At 45.4% G+C, this 25,539-nt stretch overlaps 1 protein-coding gene across 4 annotated transcripts; it reads left to right on the top strand.

Annotated features, from left to right (window-relative positions):
* The first annotated feature begins 2,456 nt into the window (after positions 1-2,456).
* On the top strand, positions 2,457-22,671 carry si:ch73-366l1.5 (FILIA-N KH-like domain-containing protein). 4 transcript variants are annotated; one of them, XR_010093830.1, is made up of 5 exons: positions 2,457-2,802; positions 10,686-11,280; positions 12,672-12,771; positions 17,130-17,616; positions 18,521-18,949. XR_010093830.1 is itself a non-coding variant. In XM_063472559.1 (5 exons), the coding sequence occupies exons 1-4, from the start codon at positions 2,554-2,556 to the stop codon at positions 14,701-14,703; spliced, it is 978 nt and encodes a 325-aa protein (XP_063328629.1). In that variant the 5' UTR covers positions 2,460-2,553; the 3' UTR covers positions 14,704-14,740; positions 18,521-18,949. The 4 variants fall into 4 exon arrangements, 3 of the variants coding, with proteins under 3 accessions (XP_063328629.1, XP_063328628.1, XP_063328631.1); XM_063472559.1 differs by lacking the exon at positions 17,130-17,616 and adding an exon at positions 14,670-14,740 and having other exon boundaries at positions 2,460-2,802; XM_063472558.1 differs by lacking the exons at positions 17,130-17,616; positions 18,521-18,949 and adding an exon at positions 21,764-22,671 and having other exon boundaries at positions 2,461-2,802.
* Positions 22,672-25,539: the final 2,868 nt, after the last annotated feature.

The following is a 25,539-nucleotide window of genomic DNA, read 5'->3' as shown; positions in this document are numbered from 1 at the left end:
CATTGTCTCATTTTTTCTGTTCCCGTAAAAACTGATGTCAACTGAAAAATCACTGAAATAAAGTTAATTTACTTTTCTAAGGAGCTCTCCTTAGACTACGATGACCTGGATGACTGAGAACCTTCACATTCATTTACTTTTAACGCTACACTCGGCCTGCACTCCACCCTCTGTGACTGGCTACAGAACTTTTTGACTGGCAGGCCTCAGTCTGTCAGGATCGGCAACAGGACTTCAGCCAGCATTAGCACAAACACTGGAGTTCCACAGGGTTGCGTCCTCAGCCCCATCCTCTACACCCTGTACATCATACTGAAGTTTGCGGATGACACTGCAGTGATTGGTCGCATCACTGGAGGGGACGAGGTGGCTTATAGGAGAGAGGTGGCCGGTCTGGTGTCATGGTGTGAGGACAACGACCTCACCCTCAACACTGATAAAACAAAGGAGATGATAGTGGGCATGAGGAAGAAGAGGAGGCCTCACCAGCCGCTGTTTATCCAGGAGAGTGAAGTGGAGAGGGTGAGCAGCTTTAGATACCTGGGCGTTCACATCACTGAGGACCTCACCTGGACACTGAACACCACACAGCTGGTCAAGAAGGCTCAGCAGCGGCTGTATTTCCTGAGGAGGCTGAGGAAATTTGGTATGTCAGCCAACATCCTCAGCAGCTTCTACAGCTGCACTGTGGAGAGCACACTGACCAGCTGCATCACTGCATGGTACGGCAGCACTGCTGCTGTGGATCGCAAACGCCTGCAGAGAGTGATAACAACTGCGGAGAAGATCATCAGGACTCTGCTGCTCTCTCTGCAGAGCATCAACCATCGCAGAGTCCAGAGGAGAACTGCCTCCATCCTCAAAGACCCCACACACCCCCAACACAGACTGTTCACACTTCTGCCCTCGAGACGAAGGTTTAGAAGTGTGAAATCCAGAACATCCCGACTCAACACATGACAAACACTTTAAATCTTGAATTGTTTATGCAGCCCAACAGGATTATAAAAAATATATTTTATAAAATACATCGTTTCTCTGGTCTTGAACCTGAAGCTCGTTTTCTGAAGTGTTTTGGGAGAATTTAAGTAATAATCAGATTTTTAAAAATGTGCTCTGCAGGAAGGAGATCTGTATGTTAACATCTGAACTGCCACATTATTAGGTACACCTCGTTAGTACATCCATGAGACTCAGCCCTCAGAGGGCCGCTGCTGTCTGCATATTTTCTCTGAGATGGCTGGAGGGGAAATCTAAGCACAGCGGACCAACAACCCCGCCACCGTTACATCACCTGATGCTCAGGTTGAACTTAAGCGGCTCATCTTCACCACACCTGCGTGTCTAAATGCTCGGAGCAGCTGCTGCCATGTGATTGGCTTATTGGTTCATTATTTAACAAGCAGATAACTAGGTGTGCCTAATGAAGTGGCCAACAAGTGTACGCGCACCGTTTATGATCTTTGAAATGTCTGCTGGTTGGCAGGCTTCTTGTCTGTTGTGTTTTAAATGATAAACTGATTATAAATCAAAATTTTAATCTGGGAAACAAAAAGCATTTAAAGATTTATTTAGTTAAAACACAAGTTGATCTTTATTCTCATCGTAAGCACCGCCGAACTTGATGTCAGACCATTAGAATGAAAGAGCAATAGAAAAGAAAATATTCAGTCATAAATAATAATAATAAAAGAATAGATAATAATTCTGATAATGGCAGCTTTCATAGACAGTGGAACAGATCCTAACAGGTATTTCACAGGAAATGCTCAGCACGTGACCGCTTAAAGCTTCTTGTGGGTGTTGTTCAGCCTGATGGTCAGGCTGCAGTCCGAGCAGAGCTTCCGGTGCCTTTGAATTCACTTTAAAGAAAAGAAAACTAAATGCCCACGCAGACGCTAGGCTTGGGGTTTTGTTTTGGTAAGCAGCTTAACTGCTTTCATGGGGTATTTTACTTTGAAAATTAGCCCTCGATGCCTCTTTTACCCCTTTGTTAACGACTTTTATTTTGAAATATCTGACTGGACTTACGTGCTGTTTGTAGGGTTTTTATTTTTTGAAGCCATTCTTCAATGCTGTGGTAGCCGGTGTGTAAGATAGTTTATTTTGAAAGTTTAAAGTTGTATAAGTCATGTTCATTTGAACAAGAAGCCTGCGAGTTATTGTGCCCTACATGTCAGGTCTCTTATTTTGAAAAGTAACGCTAAACAAACGTTAGACTGTTTTATATTAAAAACTTATTCTAAACTCCGCATTTGAGTTTTAGGTCTTTAATTTCGAAAACCCCTGCATCCTGAATGTGAGGCTTTTATTTTGAACGCTTGAAAGAAATGACTTTTTTATCCACTTGGAGATTTTATTGTGAAGCAGATCCGGCTGCTGCCCGTGTGTGTGTGTGTGTGTGTGTGTGTGTGTGTGTGTGTGTGTGTGTGTCAGCTGTTGAGGTCAGATTGTGTGAGGAGGCGGGATGAGGCTCAGTGTGTGTGATCGCAGCCTGATTAACACACACGGTCCTCAGCCTCCTCTTGAACACGCACGCACACACTCTCCATCATGGACTTGGACCCCGCCGTCATCATCCCCGCCATCCTCTTCACCGTCGTTGCCATTTATTTCGCTACGTCGCTCCTTAGCAGGAAGCCCGATGTTTCCTCCTCGTCTGCCGGGAGCAAGAGGTCCAAACTCGGGTACGGAGACGACCTTCTTCCACAAGGAGCTCTGGAAGAAGAGTCCGAAGCCTCCCTGCGACCAGAGCCCCCAGCTCCGGGCGTGGAGGACATTGGGGCCGCCGAGACGATCCAGGTGAGCTCCATCGATGCTGTTATTGATCAGATTGGTTTGTCGCAATAATGTTTTTTTTTGTTTGTTTGTTTGTATGTTTTGTTTTTTACGAGAAGCGGCTACTTTTAATTGATAAAACGCAGATCTACGAACCCGGGAAATAAACTTTTTTTCCAAAACTGATCAATAAGCAATAAAAGATGTAAAAAGTACAAACGAGACGCAGTTTGTAACTGCAGCCTGTCAGACAGGGAGCCTTTAAATACCTCAGAGTCCTTCAGTTTTATCACCTGTATCTAAAGGAGGTGGTAACGGATATTTTTAATCATTTACTGTCACTTTATATAAACAGATGATTAAAAAGACGATTAACAGCAAACACCAGGTTATTGTTTGTCCACAGGAGATATACTCTCTCTCTCTCTCTCTCTCCTTTTCACTGGATAAAGTTCAGATAAACTTCCTCATTAAGGTAAAATGATGATTCCTCTGTAACAGTTTTGGACCAAATGCAGTCGATCTGTGTTCGTGTGTTTTTGAGACGTCTGAGCAGGTTAACGGTGATTGGCTGAAAGCATAACTGGCAGATCAGACAGAGATGACAGGAAGCTGCTGTTTAATCAGTCTGATTGATTATTGGAGGTGATGGCAGGTGCTCCTTTACATCCACATTAACTTCCTGCTTGAATCAGTTTATTTTAGTGCCTGTTTGTTTTTGTTTTACATCTTTATTTATATTGACTAATCACTAACTAACATATTTTGTGCTCTCAGTGAAACTGCAGTTATCACAGACTGTATATGGAAAACGGACGTCGAGCTTACTGACTGTTGCCATCTTAGTTTTTTAAACCAGAAATAAAAGAAGGCTAACAATAGCAACCCTTATCATTACTTCTCAGTAACAGCCAATCAAAATCTAGCTCAGCCTTATTGGACAGTTGGTTGGTACAGGGACCTCACAGCAGACATATTATTGGTCACATGATGTCATTACCAATGCTCCCAACCCCACAAACAGGTCCAGAGGTCCAGCTCAGGTGAAGCTAGCAGATGCAGGAGCCTTAATGCAAACATTAAGCTCTCTCTCTCTCCCCCCTTTTGCACAAGTCGAGGAGCGTGCCAGGTTACATTTCACTGCGGGTTAAATACAATTTAAACAGGTGAGCTATAAACAGGTGTTGTGAAGGAGGAAACGATCCACAGAGGCCAGCAGTTTGTGCATCAGGCTGTAAACATGTTTATTTCTGCTATAAAGGTTTAACATGGGAGTCTGTGGGACTGACTCACTGCTGCAGCCTCTAGTGGACGTGAGAGGAACTGCAGCTTGTAGAGCTTCATTTGGATGTTTGGTTGCCCCGAGTTACCACCTGCTCTCATCGAGCTACCTGTGTGTGTTGCTCTGTGAGTGATTAATAACCGTCCACCAGTAAACGGCGGGTGCACTCTGGACTGACTCCTGCTGACGACTGGAGGCCCGATGCCCAAACATGGTCACCACCTTTTCCCTGTGATTGGTGGATTTGCTTGTGCACACTCTGACTCGTCTTTATGGAAATATTGAACTGTTTTTGGGGGGGTGGAGTGAAATGCACACACGAGCTGTGGTGTTGGACTCGTTTGAATACCTGCTGATGTGAGAGCTGTTAAACATGCAAACCATCTGCCCGCCATCTTTAAACAGCCTGCAGAATGTGCTCACCGCTGCTGTGACAGGTCTCCGACTAACCGTCTATATTTGGTGCCAGACACTAACTCCACACTGACACCACCTATAGGAGGTGGGTGTGGCGCTGTGGCGTGGGTACGTGCATGTTTGACAGCTGTGAGTTCAACCTGCTGATCCCACTTTTTAAATCCAGCGACTCTGAGTTGCTGAGTCTCCCCTGATAACGTTACCCAAGCACACCGAGCTGCAGCTGTCAGGCTTACTGTACGACTGCCGCAATGCATCGTGGGCCATCTCACAGCGTTCATAAAGGACGTCTGTCTGAGAGCTGGAACACAGCGAGTGTTGTTTTCTGTGTGGGAGTAACAGCAGCACAGCCAAAGGGATACTGACTGCACTTTCTATTTTACCTAAAACTTACATTCAGACAGAAGGAAGAAAGTTTGCTCATGCTGAGTGTCGGGAATCAAACCCTCAGCCTTCCTGCTCCATAGATGTGCTGTAGGAGAGTTTCCTGCTCTGACCGTTGGAATAAAACACTCAGTTTAGTTTGGATTATTTGACATAGTCAAATGATCATTTTGTGGTGTGTTAGAGCTGGGAACCACAACATAAGGAACATTATGTTTGGGAAATGTAGAAAACATTACAATAATATTAATTATTATAATTAGAATCATTTAAATATTAATTTAACATTTTACTGCTGCAAAGGAAAGAATTAAGACGTATAGACTTATTCCAAGAAAATCCATGAAGAATATTCAAGTTTTAAAAATATGTATTTTTATTTCACTGTCAGCTGATGCTTGTGCTGATTCTGATGTTGACGCAGAGACTAAACAGCAGAGTTTCCTCTCGTTCCTCCTGTGAAAGCTGCACGACGTGAGCTCGCTCACATCTCCATAAATGGAGAGCTGCTTCGCCACGAGCGACACACTTTCAAAGAATGAGGAAGGAGAGGAAATGTTAACCAGCTCTGAAGAAACAACTTTCACTGCTGACTTTGAGCTAAAGATGTTTCTTCTGTTTCCACGTGTTAAACGAGAAGCAGCACTTTTTCCAGCCCGAGCACACCAGCGACAATAAAAAACTCTTTATTGCAATAATCTGGGCACAAAGCGCTGCTCTCTCTGTGTTTGCCTTATCTAGGCTGCAGTCTGGATGGAGGTGGAGTTTTGTAACGTTAGCAGAAGGATCAGTCCAACATGCTAAGCAGAAACATGTCACACAGTCACGCCGGCTGAAGAAGAAGGAGAAATCAGGCTGAGACGCATGAAAACAGCTGAGCGTGTTTGGAGAAGCTTCAGATTTATTAGCAGACTCGGGAGTTAAAGTTCAACAACAACAGAAACAGATTTTTATCTGCTGCCAGAATCCCCGGCTTTCTTCTTACTGTCATTGTAAACATCAGTTTGTGATGAGAACAGCAGCAGATTTCTCATTAAAACACGAGCTGGAGCCAAACCTGCAGTTCTTCTAACGTCCTGAGGCTTCAAATGAGTCGCTGCTCATTAAGTCTCCGGTTCTGCTGAGTGAACACCTTTCATTCAGTCTGCACGCAGCTCGATAACCAGGCTATGTGACGGTTCATGACTCCACGCTCTCGGCCAGATATGCCGCTCACTAGAAAAACTGACCTGCTGATAGTGAAAACTCAATTTTATTTCACAACAGCAGTCGCCTCAAGGTGCTTTTATATTGTAAGCTAGACCCTACAATCATACATTCAGAGAAAAGCCCAACAATCATATGACCCCCTATGAGCAAGCACTTTGGTGACAGTGGGAAGGAAAAACTCCCTTTTAACAGGAAGAAACCTCCGGCAGAACCAGGCTCAGGGAGGGGCGGGGCCATCTGCTGTGATTGGTTGGGGTGAGAGAAGGAAGACAGGATAAAGACATGCTGTGGAAGAGAGACAGAGATTAATAACAGATATGATTCAATGCAGAGAGGTCTATTAACACATAGTGAGTGAAGAAGAAACACCCAGTGCATCATGGGAATCCCCCGGCAGCCTACGTCTATTGCAGCATAACTAAGGGAGGATTCAGGGTCACCTGGTCCAGCCCTAACTATATGCTTTAGCAAAAAGGAAAGTTTGAAGCCTAATCTTGAAAGTAGAGATAGTGTCTGTCTCCTGAATCCAAACTGGAAGCTGGTTCCACAGAAGAGGGGCCTGAAAACTGAAGGCTCTGCCTCCCATTCTACTTTTAAATACACTAGGAACAACAAGTAAGCCTGCAGTGTGAGAGCGAAGTGCTCTAATAGGGTGATATGGTACTACAAGGTCATTAAGATAAAAAGAGCCGAGGTTTTAACAGGATGTGCATGAACTCCTGGAGGAAACAGTCACCACATTTGGTGTTTCAGGAACAACTATACATGAAATCAAACACGTGGGACTCTCGTCTCCTTTGGGTTTTATCAAACTGAGCAGCAGCGAGTCATGGAAGCTGTGAGCCGTTCTCTCCAGCCTGACATACCTCTGCTGGTATTTCCCCCGGCCTGGCGCCGTTCCTGCCTCTACTCCTCCTCCCTCTGAGGCCTGCTCGGCTCTGGCTCGGTATTCCTCTGCTCCACAGAGCTGCTGGCTGGGCATCAAATCCGGGACAAAACAATGTGGTGATTACACTGAGCTTGGCACCGTCACCCTCACCACCACCGCCGCAACCACACCCTGTCCCCACCCGGCCTCTGAGAGAACTTCCTGGTGTTTATTGGTTGTAGCTGCTGGCACTGGGGAGGAGTTTGCTCTTTATAGCACCACCAGAGCCTGAAACAGAGGATGTGAAAGGCAGACACACCGAGGGCCGGTCTCAGCGATTGGCCTCGCACTCTGAATCTAAATGTTTCTGTCTCACAGATGTTGGTTTGCATAAGTAGAAGTAAGATGATCTGTGTGAGAGGACACGGTGGAAGTGTCTCCGTCGTAAATGGAGGTGGAGTCAGCAGCTGAAGTGGAGATAGGGCAGCGAGCAGGAGGATAACAAAGAGTCTGTTCACACAGAGGCTGGAGCGCTCGCCTCGGCACGCTGCCCTCAGCTGAATCATACTGGGATGAAATTTATGGGAAGACCTGCAAATGATAACTGTAGCCAAGCAACCGTCTCCAAAATCAGTGGAGCAAGAATTCTTATATCAGATGAGACCAAATCACCTGCAGTCTGTAACATCCATGTGGGCCCAGCTGGTGGATTGATTTTATTCTGATTAATTACGTTTTTCTTTTTCATTGTAAACTTTATAATCTCATATAACAGAAGAGCAGAGCTGTGTTCACAGCGTTCAGCTGCCCTCAAACAGCACCAATAAGCCCTCTGTAACATTTACCTGCTGTGGCTCCACTGTAACATTACCTGAAAGCTTGAAGTAATCAGCTGACCCATCCATCCACCCCGACCTCCTCCCTGTCTCACCGAGCTCCTCGTCTGCTGTCAGAGCTGCTGGATGTGGTTCAAAGAAAATCTGAAGGTTTGTTTGTAATTTGCAGGTGTAAGAAACAGAGTTTAAGAAAAGAAGCAAAGCAAAGCTTGGCAGTTGAAGCGTTTGCATCATGTGTCCGACGTCTGAGTGCTCTGTACGGTTTGCTCAGGTAGCTCAGTGAATTCCCCACATGCCAGCTGAGCTGATGCTTCCTCTGCGCCTGTTATGGAGCTGAAATGGCTTTTAGGAGCACAGCACTCAGTGTAATGTTACAGATATGCTTAGCAGGACGTGCTCTCAGAGGTGGTGAAGGCGGCGGGGACTGGGCCTAATCCACAGTGGAAGAGCTTGTTTTCAGCCTTTGTGGGATTTCTTTGTAAGTTCTAAGTTCTTGCAATCATATCTTATAATGACTGTTAATGAGTTTAGAACATAGTACCAATTAAAGAGCTCACAATCCTAATTTGGTGTCATAGTCTGTTCTGACTGAATGAATGCAATCGCTCGTTTGAAGTCGGGCTACGAACAGAAAGCAGAAAATCTCCCGTAGCAAACGTCTCATTCCTTCACTGCATATTCATATCAAAAATAATCTGTCGATAGAGTTTAAGTCGTGTTATCTGAGTTTGATGGTTTATGTGCTGATGGTAAATTGGTCACACATTAACTTTCGTGCTGCCTGGTAGATACATTCTCCAAATTAGGAAGTTGATGTTTGTTGCCTGAAAGGACGCCGCTGCACACGATGACCTCATCACGACTCCTTTAACAAACTGTTTTCCGGTTTAGGCCCGGAGTCCAAACAGGGCCCGTCCTCATCATCCTGCTGACTCACAGAGCGATTTAATGAGCTGCATTTAGCACCGTGGGTATTTCAGTGTTTCAGAGCTCAGGAATTCAGAGGAAGAGACCCGTGTTTCCGGCTAAACAGATGCCATGCCAGTTTGAGGCTGTGATGGAGGACTGCTGTGGGATTAAGACAAGCGTGCACCAGCTGTCTCGGTGGTGAGACCAGCAGCAGACTGTGGGGTCTCTCTGGGTCAGGGCAAGACTGATGGAGCAGGGCGGGTCTTTATTAGTTTTTCAAAAAAAGATTTCTGCCTCCATTTCTCTGGGCTCAAGATCGGTTAATACTCATAAATATGGCCGTTTCCTAGAAGACGTTTCACATTTTTACGTATGAGCTGAAGAGACATTTTGTTCATATGATCCAAACGTCCTAGTTCAGGGGCTGTTATGGTCCGCCTCATTACAACAATCAGACTGTGACACATCACTGTCTGACTGACGTTTGCTGGAGAAATGGCATCGTTCACTTTCTAATCTATGATTTACTACTTTGTCATTTTGATTTAGCATCCTATAAACTTGATGTACCTTATCATACCTCTCTGTGAAAATGCTTTGAGGTCAGAGGAGAATGGACAGACTGATAGGAAGGAAACGGAAACTCAAATAGGTACTCATTACATTCAAGGTATGTAGAAGAGCATCTCTGAACCTTGAAGCAGCAGAAGACCACACAACCGTCTCACTCCTGTCAGTGAGAGCGGGAAACTGAGGCTTCAGTTCACACACCAATAGAGGAAGATGTTTGCTGGTCTGATGAGTCTCTTTCTGCTGCAATGTTCAGATGGTCAGTTTGGAATAAACATGACAGCATGAATCCATCCTGCCTGTGCTCCAGCTGCTGCTCGTGTGATGGTGTGGGGAGGTTTCAGTACCAGGTTAGCATGGTTTACACTGCCCGAGTGTTGCTGCTGGCCAAGCCCATCCCTGTATGACCTCAGGCCAGCTCCAGGTCTCAAAGCTCAGATCATCTTGGACTGCTTTCTAGAACTCGGCGATGAGCTCACTGTACGCAGTCACAGATCTCAGTTTAATAGAGTTCAAAGTTCCTTCGTCTCCATACAGCCTTCCAAGTGTTTGGTTTCTTTAAGGCCACAAGCGCCTCCTAAAGACGAGGACAGGAGGAAAGTTTGGATGGTGGTAAAGCAGAGAGGCTGAGGCAGAAACCAGATCTGCTGCTTGGATGTCGATGTGTGCAACCTCAGCACTTCAAAAATACAGACAGGTGCAACAGTACAGCCAAGCAGGGAGGTCAGCCGCTAGATATATACCTGGGTATATATAGTACATACACTGTATATAGCTGTATGGATGAGCTGCTGGGTGTCAAGGAAGGGACGGGTTAGCTGAGGAGGGTTTTATTTGTCCCAGTGTTGCTGTGGAGGTGCTGCAAGTGACAGTAATGACCTCCAGATGAGTTGGTCTGTGCAGAGGTCATTACAGGGAGCCGGAGTCCACACGTGTCCAGGTATTTTTCATTACTGAAATATAAGTCTTCCTTTAATTCTGGCTGATATTACATTTCTCTGCTTCATGAAATTTTCTTTTCATGGCGGTTGTTGGGTTTTCCTCTGCGCCCCAGATTCAAAGCGTCTGGGTTCGGTTCCCCGAGTCAGCAAAATCCAGCGCCAGTGAAATTTGAACAAGCAAGACAATATTTGCACATTGACAGGGTAACTGCGCTTTTACTGTGTAATAACGGTCTCTAATCCTAAAAAAACATTTTGTAATAAAGGTCTTTAAAGTTATCAAAAACCAGCCTTCATGAAATCTGTTTAATTTTCTCAAAAGGAAAAATTACTTTGAATTACAGAATGACGTCATTCATAAACTTTCCCAAAGCAGATTCCAGACTTCAGATTTATCAGTAAACACTTCTCAGTTTTGACAGTCGGCGAGCTGCTCGTTCAACTGTCACGTCCACTGCTGTGAACTGTTTTTATAATCTTTCTCTTTTCAGGCTGTCCCAGAACCACAACATGTCCCAGAACCAGCGAAGATACCAGAAGCTGAGCCAGAAGCAGCAGAAGATCCAGAGGTCACAGAAGCAGTCAGAGCACCAGAACCTGTGGCAGAACCAATAAAAGTACCAGAGACAAGAGCAGAGCAACCACCAGCACCAGAAGCAGTCCCTGAACCAACAAAAGAGCCAAAGTCTGTTCCAGAATCAGTCACAGTATCAGAACTTGTCTCTGAAGCTGTGTCAGACCCACAACCTGTTCTCGAACCAGATGAAGCACAAGAAGCAGCAGCAGTGTCTGAACCCATACCAAGCTTGGTATCAGGCCCAGAACAAGCTGCAGAACCTACCCCAGAGTCCAAACCTGTAGCAGAGCCCTTATCAGAACCAGCCAGGTCCCCTGAACTCGTATCTGAACCCAAAACTGTCCCAGAACCTGTTACTGATCCAGAGCCTGTGCTCGTGTCTGAAGTGGCAGCCCAGAAGCCCGCGACTGAACCTGAAGAACTGCTTGAGCAGATGCCCGGTCCCAATGAAGGTCTGACAGAACCATCGCGCAAGCAGGAACCAGAACCAGAGACCATCCTGGATGATGGTAAGTCTGCTAGCTGGACTGTGCATTTCTACTCTCCTGTCTCTGTTCAGAGAGGTTTTGGTCTTAGTTGACCTCAGTGGACCACATGAGACTGAGGAGAGAGTCCAGAACTGGTTTTATTTCTTGGCCAAGGACTGCCTAGTGTCTAAGTAATTAAATATTAGGAGCACCCCAAGGCTCTATCCTGGGGCCTCTTCTGTTGAACATAAATTTGAAAAGCCAAACCTGTTAAAAAACCTGTTAAATAATTCAGTACAGCCTGTGTACTGATTTCAATTTTACTTTATTTATTTAGCGCCAAATCACGACAACTGTTGGCTCAAGGCTCGTGAACGTCTCAATGCCAACACCTCAAAAACATTTGCTTTGAACAGTGACATGTGGTGTAACATGTATGTGACAATGACATTGGTCATACTGATTCTCAGGATCAGTATATATGCTGCTAAAACATGCAGAACTTCTGCTGAACAGACTAAACGTGCTGAAAGTTTGAGCCCGCTGTGAACACTGAAGCTCCCACATACGTGCTCTGGATTTATGTGTCAGCTTTGTTTACACTGAAGACAATCTTTGAGCAGAAAACTGCTCGTTGTAGAGGCCAGCAGCTGCGCGTCACAGATAAGTCACTTCCAGGAAACATTAGGAGTGTACACAGATGCTGGGCTTACTGAAATACAACGTGTGACCTAGAGGAATATATTTTAGAACAGCTGATTTGCTGTTAATGAATCAAGGAGGAAATCCGGCTGCTCCCTGTGATCACTGTGACCTGGATGTCTGGATCAGTATCCAGGTTCATGCATGATGAGTAACCGTGCTCTGTGCGGCCGGCTGTCGACGCTGGCTGAGCCAGAGCGGGGTTACTGTATCAGCCGGCGTGCGTAGAGGTGGAGCAGCCATCTGCTGCAGGAAGATGATACTTAATCTTGAACAGGCAGCAAAGCTCTTGGCGTGCAGGCTGACGGCTCGCCACATGACCTCCAACCTGTCACACAGCAGGTGGAGCGACAGGTGCGTTTGTGTGCTCTGAGGTTATTGCCGCACAAATACAATGACAGAAATGATAAACCACAGACTGCAGTGATGTGACCGCTTGGACTTTGCTTCTAAGCTCTTTTAAATCTGCAGTAAGAACTTTTCACGTCGTCACCAAAACTGTGCGTCCTGCCGCTCTCGTTATTTCAAGAAAGAAAACAGAGATGCAGAATAGTTTAGTTGTTAGTGACTCAGCATATTAATGTGTATGCCTGAGCTGATTTTTTTTTTTTTTTTAAAAGAAGAAAAAAAAGAAAAATCTTGTAAAATGTGCTTCAGGTCAGTATGAGCTGATGAGTTAGAGCTGACATCAGCCAGATGCTAACATGTCTGCGCTCCCTCTGCTGTTCCAGATGTGGCTGCAGCTGCTGATGTGCTGAGCTTCACCCCGGGAATGAAACAGAGTAAGGTGGCGGTGCTGATGACCCAGGAGGACATGGAGGAGGAGCAGAGGTTGGTTTCCTCGAGCTGGCCGATAGTTTCACTGCATGCTAACACAGACCTTGGTGCTGTGTGCCGTGATCACGCTGTTCTATCCTGCATGGACAGGTCGGCTGCACAGAGCACCAAAGCTGATTGGCTCCTTAAAACTTTCTGACACTCGGCGTGGAAGACATTTGTGATTTGATGGAAGAGCCTACGAAACAAAAAACAGCCGAGGTTTCATTTGAACTCATCAGATTTTAATTAACCAGTTATTGTATGGATGTGGTTAGAGAGCTGTCTCTATCAGCACCTGGCTCAGTGTGGACGATGCTGTGTGTCAGTCGAATGCTGATTGGTTAAAAGTGGGCGGGAACAGGGAAGGGCGTGACGCCATGAATGGGAGAAGCAGGAAAGGTGGAGACTTTAACCCACTGACAGTAAACGGCTGCTTCGTGTAGACTGGGCTCGGTGTGGAACCAGAACCACGGCTTCCACTTGCACCACCTCAGGTACACCTTTGTCATACCTGTGCTGTGCTGGGAGCAGCTCTGCCTCTTGATGCTCGTCACACACTCCTGTGTTTCCATCCCAGCAGAATTTTAACTGAGGCAGCTGATTATTCAAATCGAGACTTTCGCTGAGGACTTGGTCCGTCCTCGCTGGAGTGAGAGCGTGTTCTGGTTCGTACATCCAGAGCAGCTTCTGTCTCCTCCATTCGTGTCTGTTCTACACGTCCTGAGGCTGACACTGTCTGAACGCAGTGTTATGTAATCTGCTGCTACATACTGTCTGTGCCCGTCTGTGAGCCTGCAGCTGGACGGAGTTTCTGTTTCTTCTTTGTTAAATCACAGTTAAGTAGAGAAGCAGCCTGCGGACGAAGGTCTGGCAGATTTCACCGTTTTTATTTTCTGCTCTTGTCGGTGTGGGGAGTGCACGTCTGCAGCACTCTGATTGGAGACTGGAGCTTTGTGTGGCTTGGCGCTGCTGCTGCACTGTGTTCCTGGAGAAGGGGGGGCCTCTCTGTTCTCAGTTTGCTGAGAGAAGCCTGTGCAGAATCCTCGCCGAGCATCTGTTAAACTCTGAATGTTTGCTTCCAGCTGCGCAGCGTGACGTTACCTTCAGCACCTCGAGGCTTTTGTTTGCGTTCAGTCTGACCCCAGCCTCGTCCTCCCTGAGGCGGGGTGTCAAACACCTGGAGGCCAAAACCTTCTGAGTCAGGAGAAACTCGAGAAAGGACGAGTCCCTCCAGACTGAAGGACTGGAAAGGTCGCTCCTCACTGTGGGACACAGAGGTTTGCACAAAAGATGCTAACTGACCACAAACAGTCATTTTTCTGTCCTCTTGTAATCAGCTGTCATGCATCATGTGATGGATCATATGCATTCATCAGCAATATAAATGATCTACGTTAGTGCATGAGGTGTCTGCATGCAGCAGCAGCTGTGCTGGATGCAGAGAGGTGGGCGTGTTTCAAAGACTGATACAGCCAGCGCTGCAGTTTGTGTGGGAGCATTTTGTTTTGCACAGGTTTGGGTCAAAGTTCATCCCTGATTGGTCTCAGTCCCGCTGCAGCAGCCTGATGCGTCCTGTACTGGGACTGTTGCATCCTTATTCATCAGAATACATGTTGTGCATACTGGGAGGATCATCATCATGTGACACTTGTGATGTGCTGGTCTCACTTATAATTTGGTTCTTTATGACACCGCGTGCATGTGTCTGATAGCCGTGTTCAGTTATACACAGAATCGTGATCATCAGGCTTTAAGTGACACAAAACAAACTTTTAATTTAAGCTTCTTTTTATATCCTTCCCTCCTGGAATATCCCAGCATGCACCAACCTTTTTTTTTCTGGAGAATTTGCACGTTTTTCAGGATTGTATGAGTGACGTGTCTGACAGCCTCCACCTTTATCTTTCCAGGATAGAGCTCACGTCTGATTTTACCTCTCTGTAATCAGCCTCAGCAGACTCAGTGTGCTAGGAAGGAGATGGTAAGGAGAATATCCCCTCCCTAAACCCTCAGCCCTGCCCGTCCTTAATCACCCCTAACGCTGCAGCACAGATAGACTGACGCCGACATTCACAGTGAGAAACAGAGCTGCAAGCCGGTGGGACAAAAGCAGCCAGTTAGATCAAAGCGTCCAATAAGAAGCTATAAACTGATTAACGTCTCTCCTGCTGCCGACAGCAGCTGCAGGTTTGACGTCCCTCATCTGAAGTCTGGGTTTCTTCAGGAGAACAAACATGTTGATAAAAGGAAGTAAATGTGCTGGAGGAACATAATTAAAGAACATCTGTAATAACTTAGTGCAATGATTATTTGATTCAATCTGCAAAATGACAATAAAATAAACTCTGAGAATCAGCTTTCATGGAACCACAGAAGCAGTCATGTGATTCGTTTCAGCTGCAACATCAAAAGAAAACAGAAAATGTTACTGGAATTTAAAACGAGTTGAAGGAATATTAAAGCAGTGCGTGTACCGCCATTTTCTTATTTCTTTCATTGTGACCGTGGAGTCTCCTCCGTGGGGAGGGTCTGTGTTTGTGTCTCCTGTGGACGTTCGGGTCCAACTCTTGGTTGGGTCCCTGCTGACGCTTCATGTGGAGAACATTTAAAACATGTTTTTGTGTTTTCTGTGTCCCAACTTTTAATCGTTTCCTGTCTCTGCAGTGAGATATTCTGCATGAGGTGCTGATGACTGATTATTGATCGGTCTATCCCTGCGGCTGACGCTCATTCCTCTGCTGTTGGTCACATGGTCTGTGTTTACACCCAGCCTGCCGCTCCAGACAGCGGCCTCTTATCCTCTTATCATTATTGTCCTTCACCATCTGTTAACAGGAAGCTCAGCCCCGCCCCTTTAACCTCCCAGCATGCACCAGTGTACCGACTGAGTGTGACCCAGCAGGGACAAAAGGCGGCCGATGTGGGTCACATGTTCTCCGCGGGGATAAGACGTCCATACATTAAACACAAAGGAGACCCTCTGCACCTCCAGCTGCAGCAGGAGCGCGCTCAGTGTTGAAAGGGCGGCTTCACGGGTTTTTAATCTAAAAGAAAAGAGCACCGGGGTCACGTGACCACGCTGGGACTGACGTGAGTTTCCCGGGCTCCAGGGTTGGACGAGCTCTGGGAGCATTTTCACAGAAGTGTGATGGGAACTCTTTGAGTCATGTGAAGAATCCAGATCTTAAGCTGCAGTCACAGCGTGGACACGTCCTCAGACAGACTCCCCTTCATGTGATTCGGTCCTGCTGTGCGCTGCCTTCTTTACCTCAAACAGGTGAGATGCTCCTCTTCAGTCCAGCCGCTGACCTCAGACAGACTGCTTTCATTATCTCTGTTACTTCAGGGCTACTGCCTGTTTATGGAGGCAGAGGTGTGTTCACACTGAGAATCATTACAATCATTCGATTTGGTTTTTATTCCTGGGACTGTTTCATGTTTCCTACTAGCCCGTCTCTTTGTCCTGCAAGTATCTGGTCATCTCTGATTCAGTCTGCAGCTTTCACACACACATTTTCCTGACCTGCATAAACTACTGGAACACTTTGTTGCAGAGGCCACAGTAACTTGATTTTACTGTTCGTCTGCCTCACAGACGAGTGGAGCTGCAAACTTTGAGTTCATCTCCTGAAGAGCTCAAACAAAAAGGCCTGAGAGCAGACGCCCGTCACAGCTGCTGCCTCGTCCGGAGCAGTTTAATTTCTGGGTGTGGACTTTGATATCACTGCTGCTGTGATTCTAGCAGCAGGCTGCCAGACTTCATATCAGCCTCCTGCAGAAACTGTGCAGCGGACGTCAGAGCAGGGTTACAATGATTCAGATGGGATCTTGGAGGCGCTTAAAGACATTCATAAAAATAGAGGTTGAATCATTTAAGCCAAACAGTTCAGTGCATTATCCAAAGCACAGGAAACCGTGGCCCATAATTAATGGTTGCTGTTATGGAGAAAACGAGCAGCGAGGACCTTCGTGTTTGATGGAGAGTCCCCCGCCTGCGTCTGAGCGGCCGAGCTCAGTTTCTTTTTTGGACTTTTCCACTGCAGGCAGCATGCAGCTCACCAGCTCTCCTCTTTAAAAACTGATCACTGCTTCTTGCCCATGAGCGCCCTCCTCTGGTCAAACACAGCACACATTTAAAAGAACCATAATAATACATCATATTAATATAATCAGCTGTCACACAGTCAAAGTCAGCCTGGACCAGGAGACTGTGGAGTTCCCCACCCCTGTCATATGGAGTATTTTATTACACGCTGACCGTGACGAGGGGCTGCTAAAGCAGAGAGCGTTTCTAAACGTTTTAGTGGCACATGTTCAGGGGCTGTTAAAATATAATACAAGCTTTACTTTTTCTATTTTTCCACCTAAAGCTCCACATGTTCGATGTCCTTCCTGCAGCGATTTATGTCCCCGGGGATGAAGCGCGGGTCGTTTCACTGCTTCAGTCGTGGTGAATGTGCAGCACTGTGGACTCTCATTGACTTTAAACCTCGCCATCTTTATTTTGACCTGTGGGTTAGAGGTGTGGGAACTGAACGACTGTCATCATCAGCATTTTTTCCTGTTGAATTTTCTGTATTGTGATTGAGGTGAATAAATAATATCAGGGTGGAGGTGTGTTCTGTAGCTGGAGAAACACTTCTGAGAACTTTGCTTTGTCGATGTAGCCTGAGGGAGAGGCAGCAGCTGTCTCACCTGTGCAGGTGAAGCGTCGCTGTGGACCGGCTGCTGATCAAGCGCTCGCCTCTGCTCATTAATTTCTGTCTTCGCTCTGGTCTCGTCACATCTGTCAGCTTCTGTCCAGCTGTGCTGCTCGCCTGCTAACCCTGCATGCTGCCTGCTAACGCTCAGCTAACGGTGAGTGCCGCCCTTTGCTTTACCTGTCAGGAGAGCCGTTGTTAACCATGTTAGGCAACGTTTTCCATGAGTCGAACTCTGTCTACGTTAACCTAACTGACTCTGGTTGCCTCTAACAGCTGGAGTCGCTCGTGAAGGACTTTCCACTGAAATGTTAGCTTAGGCTTCCCAGTGACCGCTCAGCAACCTCCAGTCAAGGAAAAATGTGTTGTCCCCGACTGGAGGGTGACTGTTGCCTAGGTTACATCAGTCCCAAAGCGGTGCTGCACCTAAAACCTGTGTGTGTTTTATGTTCCCACTGGTAGCACACCTCTGCAGTCTCCTGTAGTTTGCACTGGAGATGCAGACTGCAAACACCAACCAACCACAGACTGGAAACAGAACACTTGCTTTCAAAGTAAAAGTTGTACCTTATCGCTGTAGCCAACACATTTCATGCAGCTTTTACTCTGAAGGCGAGCTCTGTCACAACAGCTCAGTGAGTCTCCAAAAAATCTCTTTTGGAGATTTACTTTCCTGGATGATTGAGAATGCATCAAGACGAAGCTCAGTGAGTCGTTAATGACTGGCTGCAAGTTGGCGACTTCTATGCAAACTACGAGGCACCAAAGCAACCTCGAGGAGGTTTTCGGTACAGCACCATTTACTTCTCTGCCCAAAAAACTTCAGCATCTATAAACCTGAATATTCGAGTAGAGTAGATGTTGGCGTTAGCATCTCTCAGAGCTGAGGTGACTCCAGAACAACGTCACGTTAAACACCGTAGATCTGCGCTAACTCTGTGGGACGTTTTAGCATCACCGGGTTTGGATTTTCAGACGGTTTGAGTCATTTTTACAAGTTTTCCTGTAGCTGTGATCTCAAACTCCCGTCAGCTACTTGTGTTTTCTTTGTATTCTTACAGCTGATCCGTGAGGATGAGGAGCTCTGAAGAGATGGAGACCAGACCCTGCAGGAAGTCCTGCCTGCTTTCTTCTCTTGTTGTTGAGTTTTGAGGTTTGAGCTGCTTGTGAAAAGCAAACGTCTTCACACCAAAGTGCCTTCAGGAGTTTCTTTACAGTCTGCTTTTTGTGTCCAGCTTTTCTGAAGCAAACAAATTAATTATGTGAGTGAATGTTAATGAAGTTAACCTCCGTATAACCTAGTTCTCACTGCTGGTTTCAAATGAAAAAAGAAAATTAGATGACAAGCTGCAATAAAACGTTCCTGCTGGCTTCAGTGTTCAGTTGTGATTTTAAATGTTAACCATGAAATAAAAGCTTGAAACATGTTGTTGATTCTTTCTGATCTTTGTTTTGTAAATTCTGGATTATTAAAAATACTTTTGCCCATTCTTGATGTTTGTTTATTCTTTCCTGTTTCCTGTTTTTGCTTCATTTTTGCTTCAAAGTTTAGGTGGAGCTGACAGAGACAACAGCACCATCAGGTGGTTGTTTAGAGGCAACGCATACAAAACTAAAAGTGGAACCACAGACGACATAAAAAATGAATGTCCCTCCAAAAATGGCAAACCTGCATTAAGACCTCCTCTGGCTGTAAGAGGTCAGGAGGTGAGCCTGCTGCTCAGCTGATCTCTGAGCTCAGCAAACCGGTCGGGTCGATGGTCTCGGTCTCTGGTTTCAGGTCGTATTCAATAAAAAATGACGTTTATTTTCCCGTGAGAGTAGCAAAGGAGCCGGAAGCAGGAGGAGCTGGCTTTTGTTCCTCGCTCTCTCTCACTGAGAATTTAGGATCAAAAGTGATGAGTGACAAGTCTGGTTTCAAAATATCAAGATGCAGATGACTGAAATGCTCCTGTTTTATCTCAGGCTGAAGACCTAACATAGAGGAGGGGCAGACGAAATAATGAGAGAGATGTAAAGACAAGATAAAAATATCTCGTGAATCAAATTTAGATAGTTCAGCACCGTCAGCTTACAGCCACTGCTGGGATTCCTCAGTGGAAACACTTTCAGAGACGTTTGCAGTGCCAGAGTCTTTGGACTGGTTTCATTTAGCTGGATGTGTGTTGGAGTTAAAACTGCTGATTAATGAAGAAAATCAGATTTGGATCCACATGCAGTAACATCTGGAAGATTCTGATTGGCAGCCTCATTTTTCAGCCTGACAATGATCCCATACACACTGCCAGCGCAGTGAAAGCATGCCAACACACAGTGGAGCACTATCAGTCATGGATGGGCCTCCCCAGAGCTGGACCTCAGCATTCCTGAAGCAGTGTGGGGACCAATGTTCCCTCTAAACTGCGCGCGTGCGCAATTGCGCACTGCATGCACGGTCTCTGCACATAAAAAAAAAATCTCACCTGAATTGAAATTAAAATTAAAACTTTAACAATTCTGTTTTGCAGTGTTAGTCAGTAAGTGACTGGCTGCTCCCGTATGGGATTAGAACGATGCCACCTTATCCCATAGTCCAGCCAATGATGCGATTCACATTCGTATATACGCAGCTAATCAACGTGGTTGACAGGCTATGACAGTGTCCTTATGCGCCGACACCGGTGTTTTAGCTAGCAAAGCGGCGTGGCTGATGTGAAGTGAAGCCACGTTAATGACAACGTGTACAACCATTGGAGATGTGAGCAGGACAGACGGAACAACTGACGGAAAAAGTGTGGACTTTATACCAGTTTTAAATTGTGTTGATCGGCCACGTAAAACGGGAGTTATGATAAAAATATCTGCAATGTTTGGTTTTCTTCCTGAATACTATCGTTGTTTATATTTACTGCGGGAAGAAACGGTAAAAACGGCGTTTTATAAGGAAAACGCTCGAAAGCACTCTCCACCTGTGAGCAAAAACAAAACCAAAAAAAACCCGCCCTTTCCTATTGGTGGAAAAATGTACCATGTCGACCAATCAAAAAATGATATGGCAACATGGCATTTAGATGTTTAGGAAGGGGGAAGTTTTAGGAGTGACGGCGTGTTTTGAGATAGATTTGCGACGTTTAGCACAAATCTTGTGTAGTTAGTGTGTAGTTAGTGTGTAGTTAGTGTGTAGTGTAGTCAATAGTTTTGTTGTGTGTGTCAGAACAATGAGGCGACTGCTGAATGTTACAGGTGTTACAGCAGTGATACATCTCCTGTTGTCAGGCCTGCAGGTATCAGGCTGTTGTTCTCCTTTATCTCATAGTGGACAGAAATTATTTTTTGGAGTGGCACAAATAATTTGTGTGGCATCAGATTTGATGCAGAACAGCTGATTGTTCTGTAAATAGTTTGAAATGTTTGTTTAAAAAAAACGCATTGGCTGCATTTTTAGGTAAACAGCTGCGAAAAACTTTGTTGTTTGCATAACTCAGTAACTTTTTTGAAGAAGTAACTATATAATTAATTGCCCAACATTGGTCATTATTTACTGTATTTTGCAGACAGAGTTACAGGACTCTCTCCCAGACCACAGACTCATAATACAAGTCAGAGCTTTATAAAAAAAGAAAAAAAAAAGAAAGTTGTGTTTTCAAAATTGGAGTTCAAGTTATTTTTCCTTCCAATAGTGTTAACATACTACACAGGTCATCAACAAGATTTTTTTTTAAATTTTCATTGTAAGTGGGCTAAAGCAGTTAATTAAAAGTAGTCTAACATAAATGTAAATGCTGTAATTTGATTATTTTAATAAACCATGTAACTTGGATGGATTCGATGCTGGCGTGACCACAGTGCACACGTCTGCTGTCGCTCACAGTGGTCCAAGGGACCGCTCAGTGTGTTCGCTCAGACACATGAAACATTAGAGGGAACATTGGTGGGGACATCCTGAGGCAGAAACATCCAAAGAAGAGCTCTGAACGTCCTTCAAGAAGCCTGGAGAAGAGATCCTCAGAGAGCTGAAGGATGAAGGTGCTCACACCAAACATTCATTGTCAAGCTCATTGGCTGAAGACTTCAGCGCAGTACTGTCCAATGATGTGCTACCTGGTTGCTAGCTGCAGGCAGAGCTATGTAAGGCTCATATCAACACATTAGATGGTGAGACTGTTAGCTGTTTGCAATAATCTGGTTCATTCATATTTAAATCATTCAGCGAACATCCAAATCCACAATCTGAAAACACCTGAGCAAGGATCAACAACAAAAACGATCCTGGAGGCTAAACTGTTAACCGTGTGTGTGTGTGTGTGTGTGTGTTGACATCCCAGGGTGCAACAGGAGCAGCTGGCGGCCATCTTCCAGCTGCTGAAGGAGAACCAGGAGGTGACGGAGGCCGACATAGAGGAGCAGCTGAAGCTTTACTCCCTCTGAAACACGAGAGACGGCATCGATCTGTCCACTCAGGAAGTCTATCTCCATGACCGCCATCACCATGACCACCATCATCAGCATCTTATCCAAATCACCACAGCTGGATGTCACATGCTTGTTTATTAAAAAGTTGGATTTCCTGTCCTGTTCTGATGTTCGACGCTCAGAGTGACTCCAGACTGCAGCTCGCCATCTGTCAGACTCTTAATAGTGACATCACTTCCTGCCAAAGTAATGCTAGGCTAAATTTTAGTAGCAGTTTGAAGAAGGCGCTAATGGAAGCTGGCAGGCTTCAGATTCATATTCATGGCAGACACGTGAGCGCGGCGGCGTCCTCGTGACGTTTCCCCTCAAACCGCTTCGTTGGCTCTGGTCTGAGAGCTTCTGACGTCACCAAAGACCAAAAAAAGAAACAGTGTGTGGGATGATTTCAGCCTCAAAGCTCACTGAACTCTTTTCTACATTAACCTCTGTTAGTCAAAAAAATAAAAAATTTCAGTGCTCATTAACAAACATTTTTCAAATATTTGCTGCAAATATTATTTTAAAATAATATTAATGTAACATTTTTGCATGAAGATGAAAACAACTTTTTTTCCCCTCCACCGTTCATTTTTTATTTATTTCATAGTTCATTTAAAGCATTTATAGTATTTTTAATTAGTTTTCATAATAAAAATGTCCCCAAGTGTCCCCCGAGCTGTGATTGGCCTCCTACTCAGGTCTGGCTGCTTCTTCTTCTGTCGCTGTTTTTCTGCACTGACCCCGGAGTATCTGCAGTCACAATAAAGCTGTTTGAATTCTGGCAGTTGAGTGAAGTGTTATATTTCCCTGCAGGGAACGACAGAACACGCTGGGATGATGTAAGGCCGGCTTTTGTAGTCCATCCTGTAGACAGTGTAGTTTCAGCAGTGCAGACATGATTAAGGAGAGACGTAAAAGCAGTCTGCTTCTCCTTTCCTAAGTCCTTTTAAGTCTCTCCTTCACACCTTTCCTTCACTCCATGACCTTTTCCCACTGTGTGGAAACTGATCTGGAAAAGGAGACTTGAGTTCATGTCGGGGCAGCTGGATCAACTCACAGAAAGAAACATCAGTGCCACCTAGTGGTTAATGGTGAAACTGCAGAACAACAGGCTCAGCAGCAGAGGCTTGTTTGTTTGCAGCTGCAGGCTGTGTTTCCTCCTGTGAGCAGCAGAGGGCAGCATTTCACTAAACCACACAGCTTCAGGGCTTCACCTCTGAGACTGAGCAGAAACACGCTGTGCTTCCTGTTCGAGCTCTCTGCTTTTTCCTCTCACCCTCCCTTACTTCATTTTTCAGCAGAGCCGTCTGCCTTTGATTCCCCAGCATCTAAGGCAGTGGTTCTTAACCTTGTTGGAGACACCGAACCCCACCAGTTTCATATGCGCATTCACCGAACCCCTCTTTAGTGAAATTTTTTTTTTTTCAAATTCAAGACATAGATATGTTTTTTTACTGGTGCACAAAATGATCCGTGCATGAACATCACCTTGTTCAAAGAACAAAACCAACACAATGCATGAACTTACAAGAAATTACATACCTGCAAATCAGTGTGACTTCTGCTTTTGCCTTTGAGAGACCAGTTCAGATATGCGTGGCTTCACCTTGGCAAGTGCCAGTCTCATGTCATTTTCACAGAAAAGTCTGTTCCTTTTCTTCGTTTTTATGTCCAGCATCGTCGAAAAGGATTGCTCGCAAAGATATGTTGTAACAAATGGTATAAAAAAATCCAGGGCTTTCTTAGCTGAAATGCGCTGAAAATGCGGTGCCTCAGAGCACTATTTCGCACATAGTTCACACATTCCACCAGTTTTTAATACTTCTGCCATTGTTGGAGGAAAGCTTTTTGTTGCCAATGCATGCCTGTGCAAAATACAATGAGTCACAATGATGTGTGGTGCATCGGCTTTTACTAGCGCACCAAAGCCAGAGTTTCTTCCTAGCATGACTGGAGCTCCGTCCGTACAAACTGCAGAAACCATGTCCCATGAAAGATTGTTGTCTCTGAAGAAGTCATCCACAAGCTTCTTCACATCGGCTGCCTTAGTTGTTGTTGTAAGAGGCTTACAAAATAAAAAATCTTCTTTTATCATGTCATCTTTCACATAGTCCACAAAAACAGTAAGCTGGCTTAGATTAGCAACGTCTGTGCTCTCATCGAGCTGAAGGCTGAATTTTGCCGGGCTTGAAATCAGATCAGCGACTACTTGAGCCAAGATGTCTTTACTCATGTCTTCTATTCTGTCGCTGACGGTGTCATTTGAAAGAGGAATTTGGGATAATTTACCTTCGGCCGCTGTTCCGAGAATCAGATTTGCCATCTTTAACGCAGCTGGTTTCACCAATGGTGTGTGGCTTGCCCTGCTTTGCGATCAGGTAAGCAACTTCGTACGATGCTGTGAGGATCGGTTTGTTAACGGCTACAAATCCAAGAGCAGGCAGAGTGGGCCTTTCACCGAATCTGGCTCTCTTCACCTTGAACTCAGCAAGTGTTGTGTTCTTGTATTCCCCGTCTCCATGCAGCTTCAAGAAGTGTTCCTTTAGTTTTGCCGGTGCGAGACTACAGTTGCTCAACTTGGCGTTGCAAATCATGCAGATAGGACGCTCACTCCCATCACGTTCCGTGATACATGTGAATCCATACTGTACATATTCGTCCGACCACTTTCTTCTTTTGCCCGACATAGTTAGTATGGATTAAAATGTTAAAATAAATCACACGAAGTACTACCACTACATTCACCTGTTGACTACTGCACGCGCTACATTCCCCGCAGCCCTGATTGGCCAAGCAGTGTAGCATGACAGTCTGCAGCCAGTGATGTCCAGAAGGGGGCGTGTCATCACAAATTTACACGATAATTCGGGTGTGTCTGGACCTCTGTGACCTCTGCGGTGGAGGCTCTGCCGAACCCCTGAGACCGGCTCACCGAACCCCTAGGGTTCGATCGAACCCAGGTTAAGAACCACTGATCTAAGGCTACATCTAGGCTAGGCTACGATGTAGCCCAAGGTGAATTCCCCAACAGCAGGTTAAATACCTGGGACTCTCCATGATAGAGGTGAAAAAAACACAAAGATATTTTTGTGATTCGTTTGATTCGAGTATTTTTAAGCTGTCAAGTAAGAGTTTGATATAAAAGTCTCAAATTGAAGGACCAAATCCAACCCTTTGGACATTTTAAAGTGGACATGAACCACGACATGTAGACAGGAAAATTGTCAGCATGGATCTCTGCTCTGTAAAATGGTCTGTGAAGCTGGATTTAGGAAATAAGTGTTAAAGTTAACCCGACAAGGAAAATGTCGGTCGAGGGAACCATGGGGTCGTTGAACTGAAACAGGCTCTCCTGCACACAGTCCTCATTTATACAGTTCTCTGCAAACCTGAACATCACGCCTAACAGGAGGATTTTCCTGTTCCAGCACAGCCAAACATCGAAGAACCACTTACTGCTAAAGAGACTGACAGTGGAAGTGGGCACTGGATCCTTGGTTTCTTAACATAGCTCATCATTGCAGCACAAAAGAGACCTCCTTAGTCTGCTCTTTAATGTTAGTTTCCATGTTTTCCACTGAGTTAGCAGTTCTGTCACCAGCTAGCTTACATGCACAGTAAGTCTATTATCAGCAAACAACCAACCTGG

This window comes from Pelmatolapia mariae, linkage group LG4, assembly GCF_036321145.2.
Source record: "Pelmatolapia mariae isolate MD_Pm_ZW linkage group LG4, Pm_UMD_F_2, whole genome shotgun sequence".
NCBI lineage: Eukaryota > Metazoa > Chordata > Actinopteri > Cichliformes > Cichlidae > Pelmatolapia > Pelmatolapia mariae.
Note: the sequence above shows the minus strand (reverse complement) of the source record. Positions and strands in the feature narration are given on the sequence as shown.

What these genes read in the sequence shown, in the direction of transcription:
- si:ch73-366l1.5 (XM_063472558.1), top strand. Translation starts at nt 2,554, where the DNA reads ATGGACTTGGACCCCGCCGTCATCATCCCCGCCATCCTCTTCACCGTC. An exon ending in GGGCCGCCGAGACGATCCAG is followed by an intron (nt 2,803 to 10,685) that starts GTGAGCTCCATC and finishes TTCTCTTTTCAG; the next exon opens with GCTGTCCCAGAACCACAACA. An exon ending in AGAGACCATCCTGGATGATG is followed by an intron (nt 11,281 to 12,671) that starts GTAAGTCTGCTA and finishes CTGCTGTTCCAG; the next exon opens with ATGTGGCTGCAGCTGCTGAT.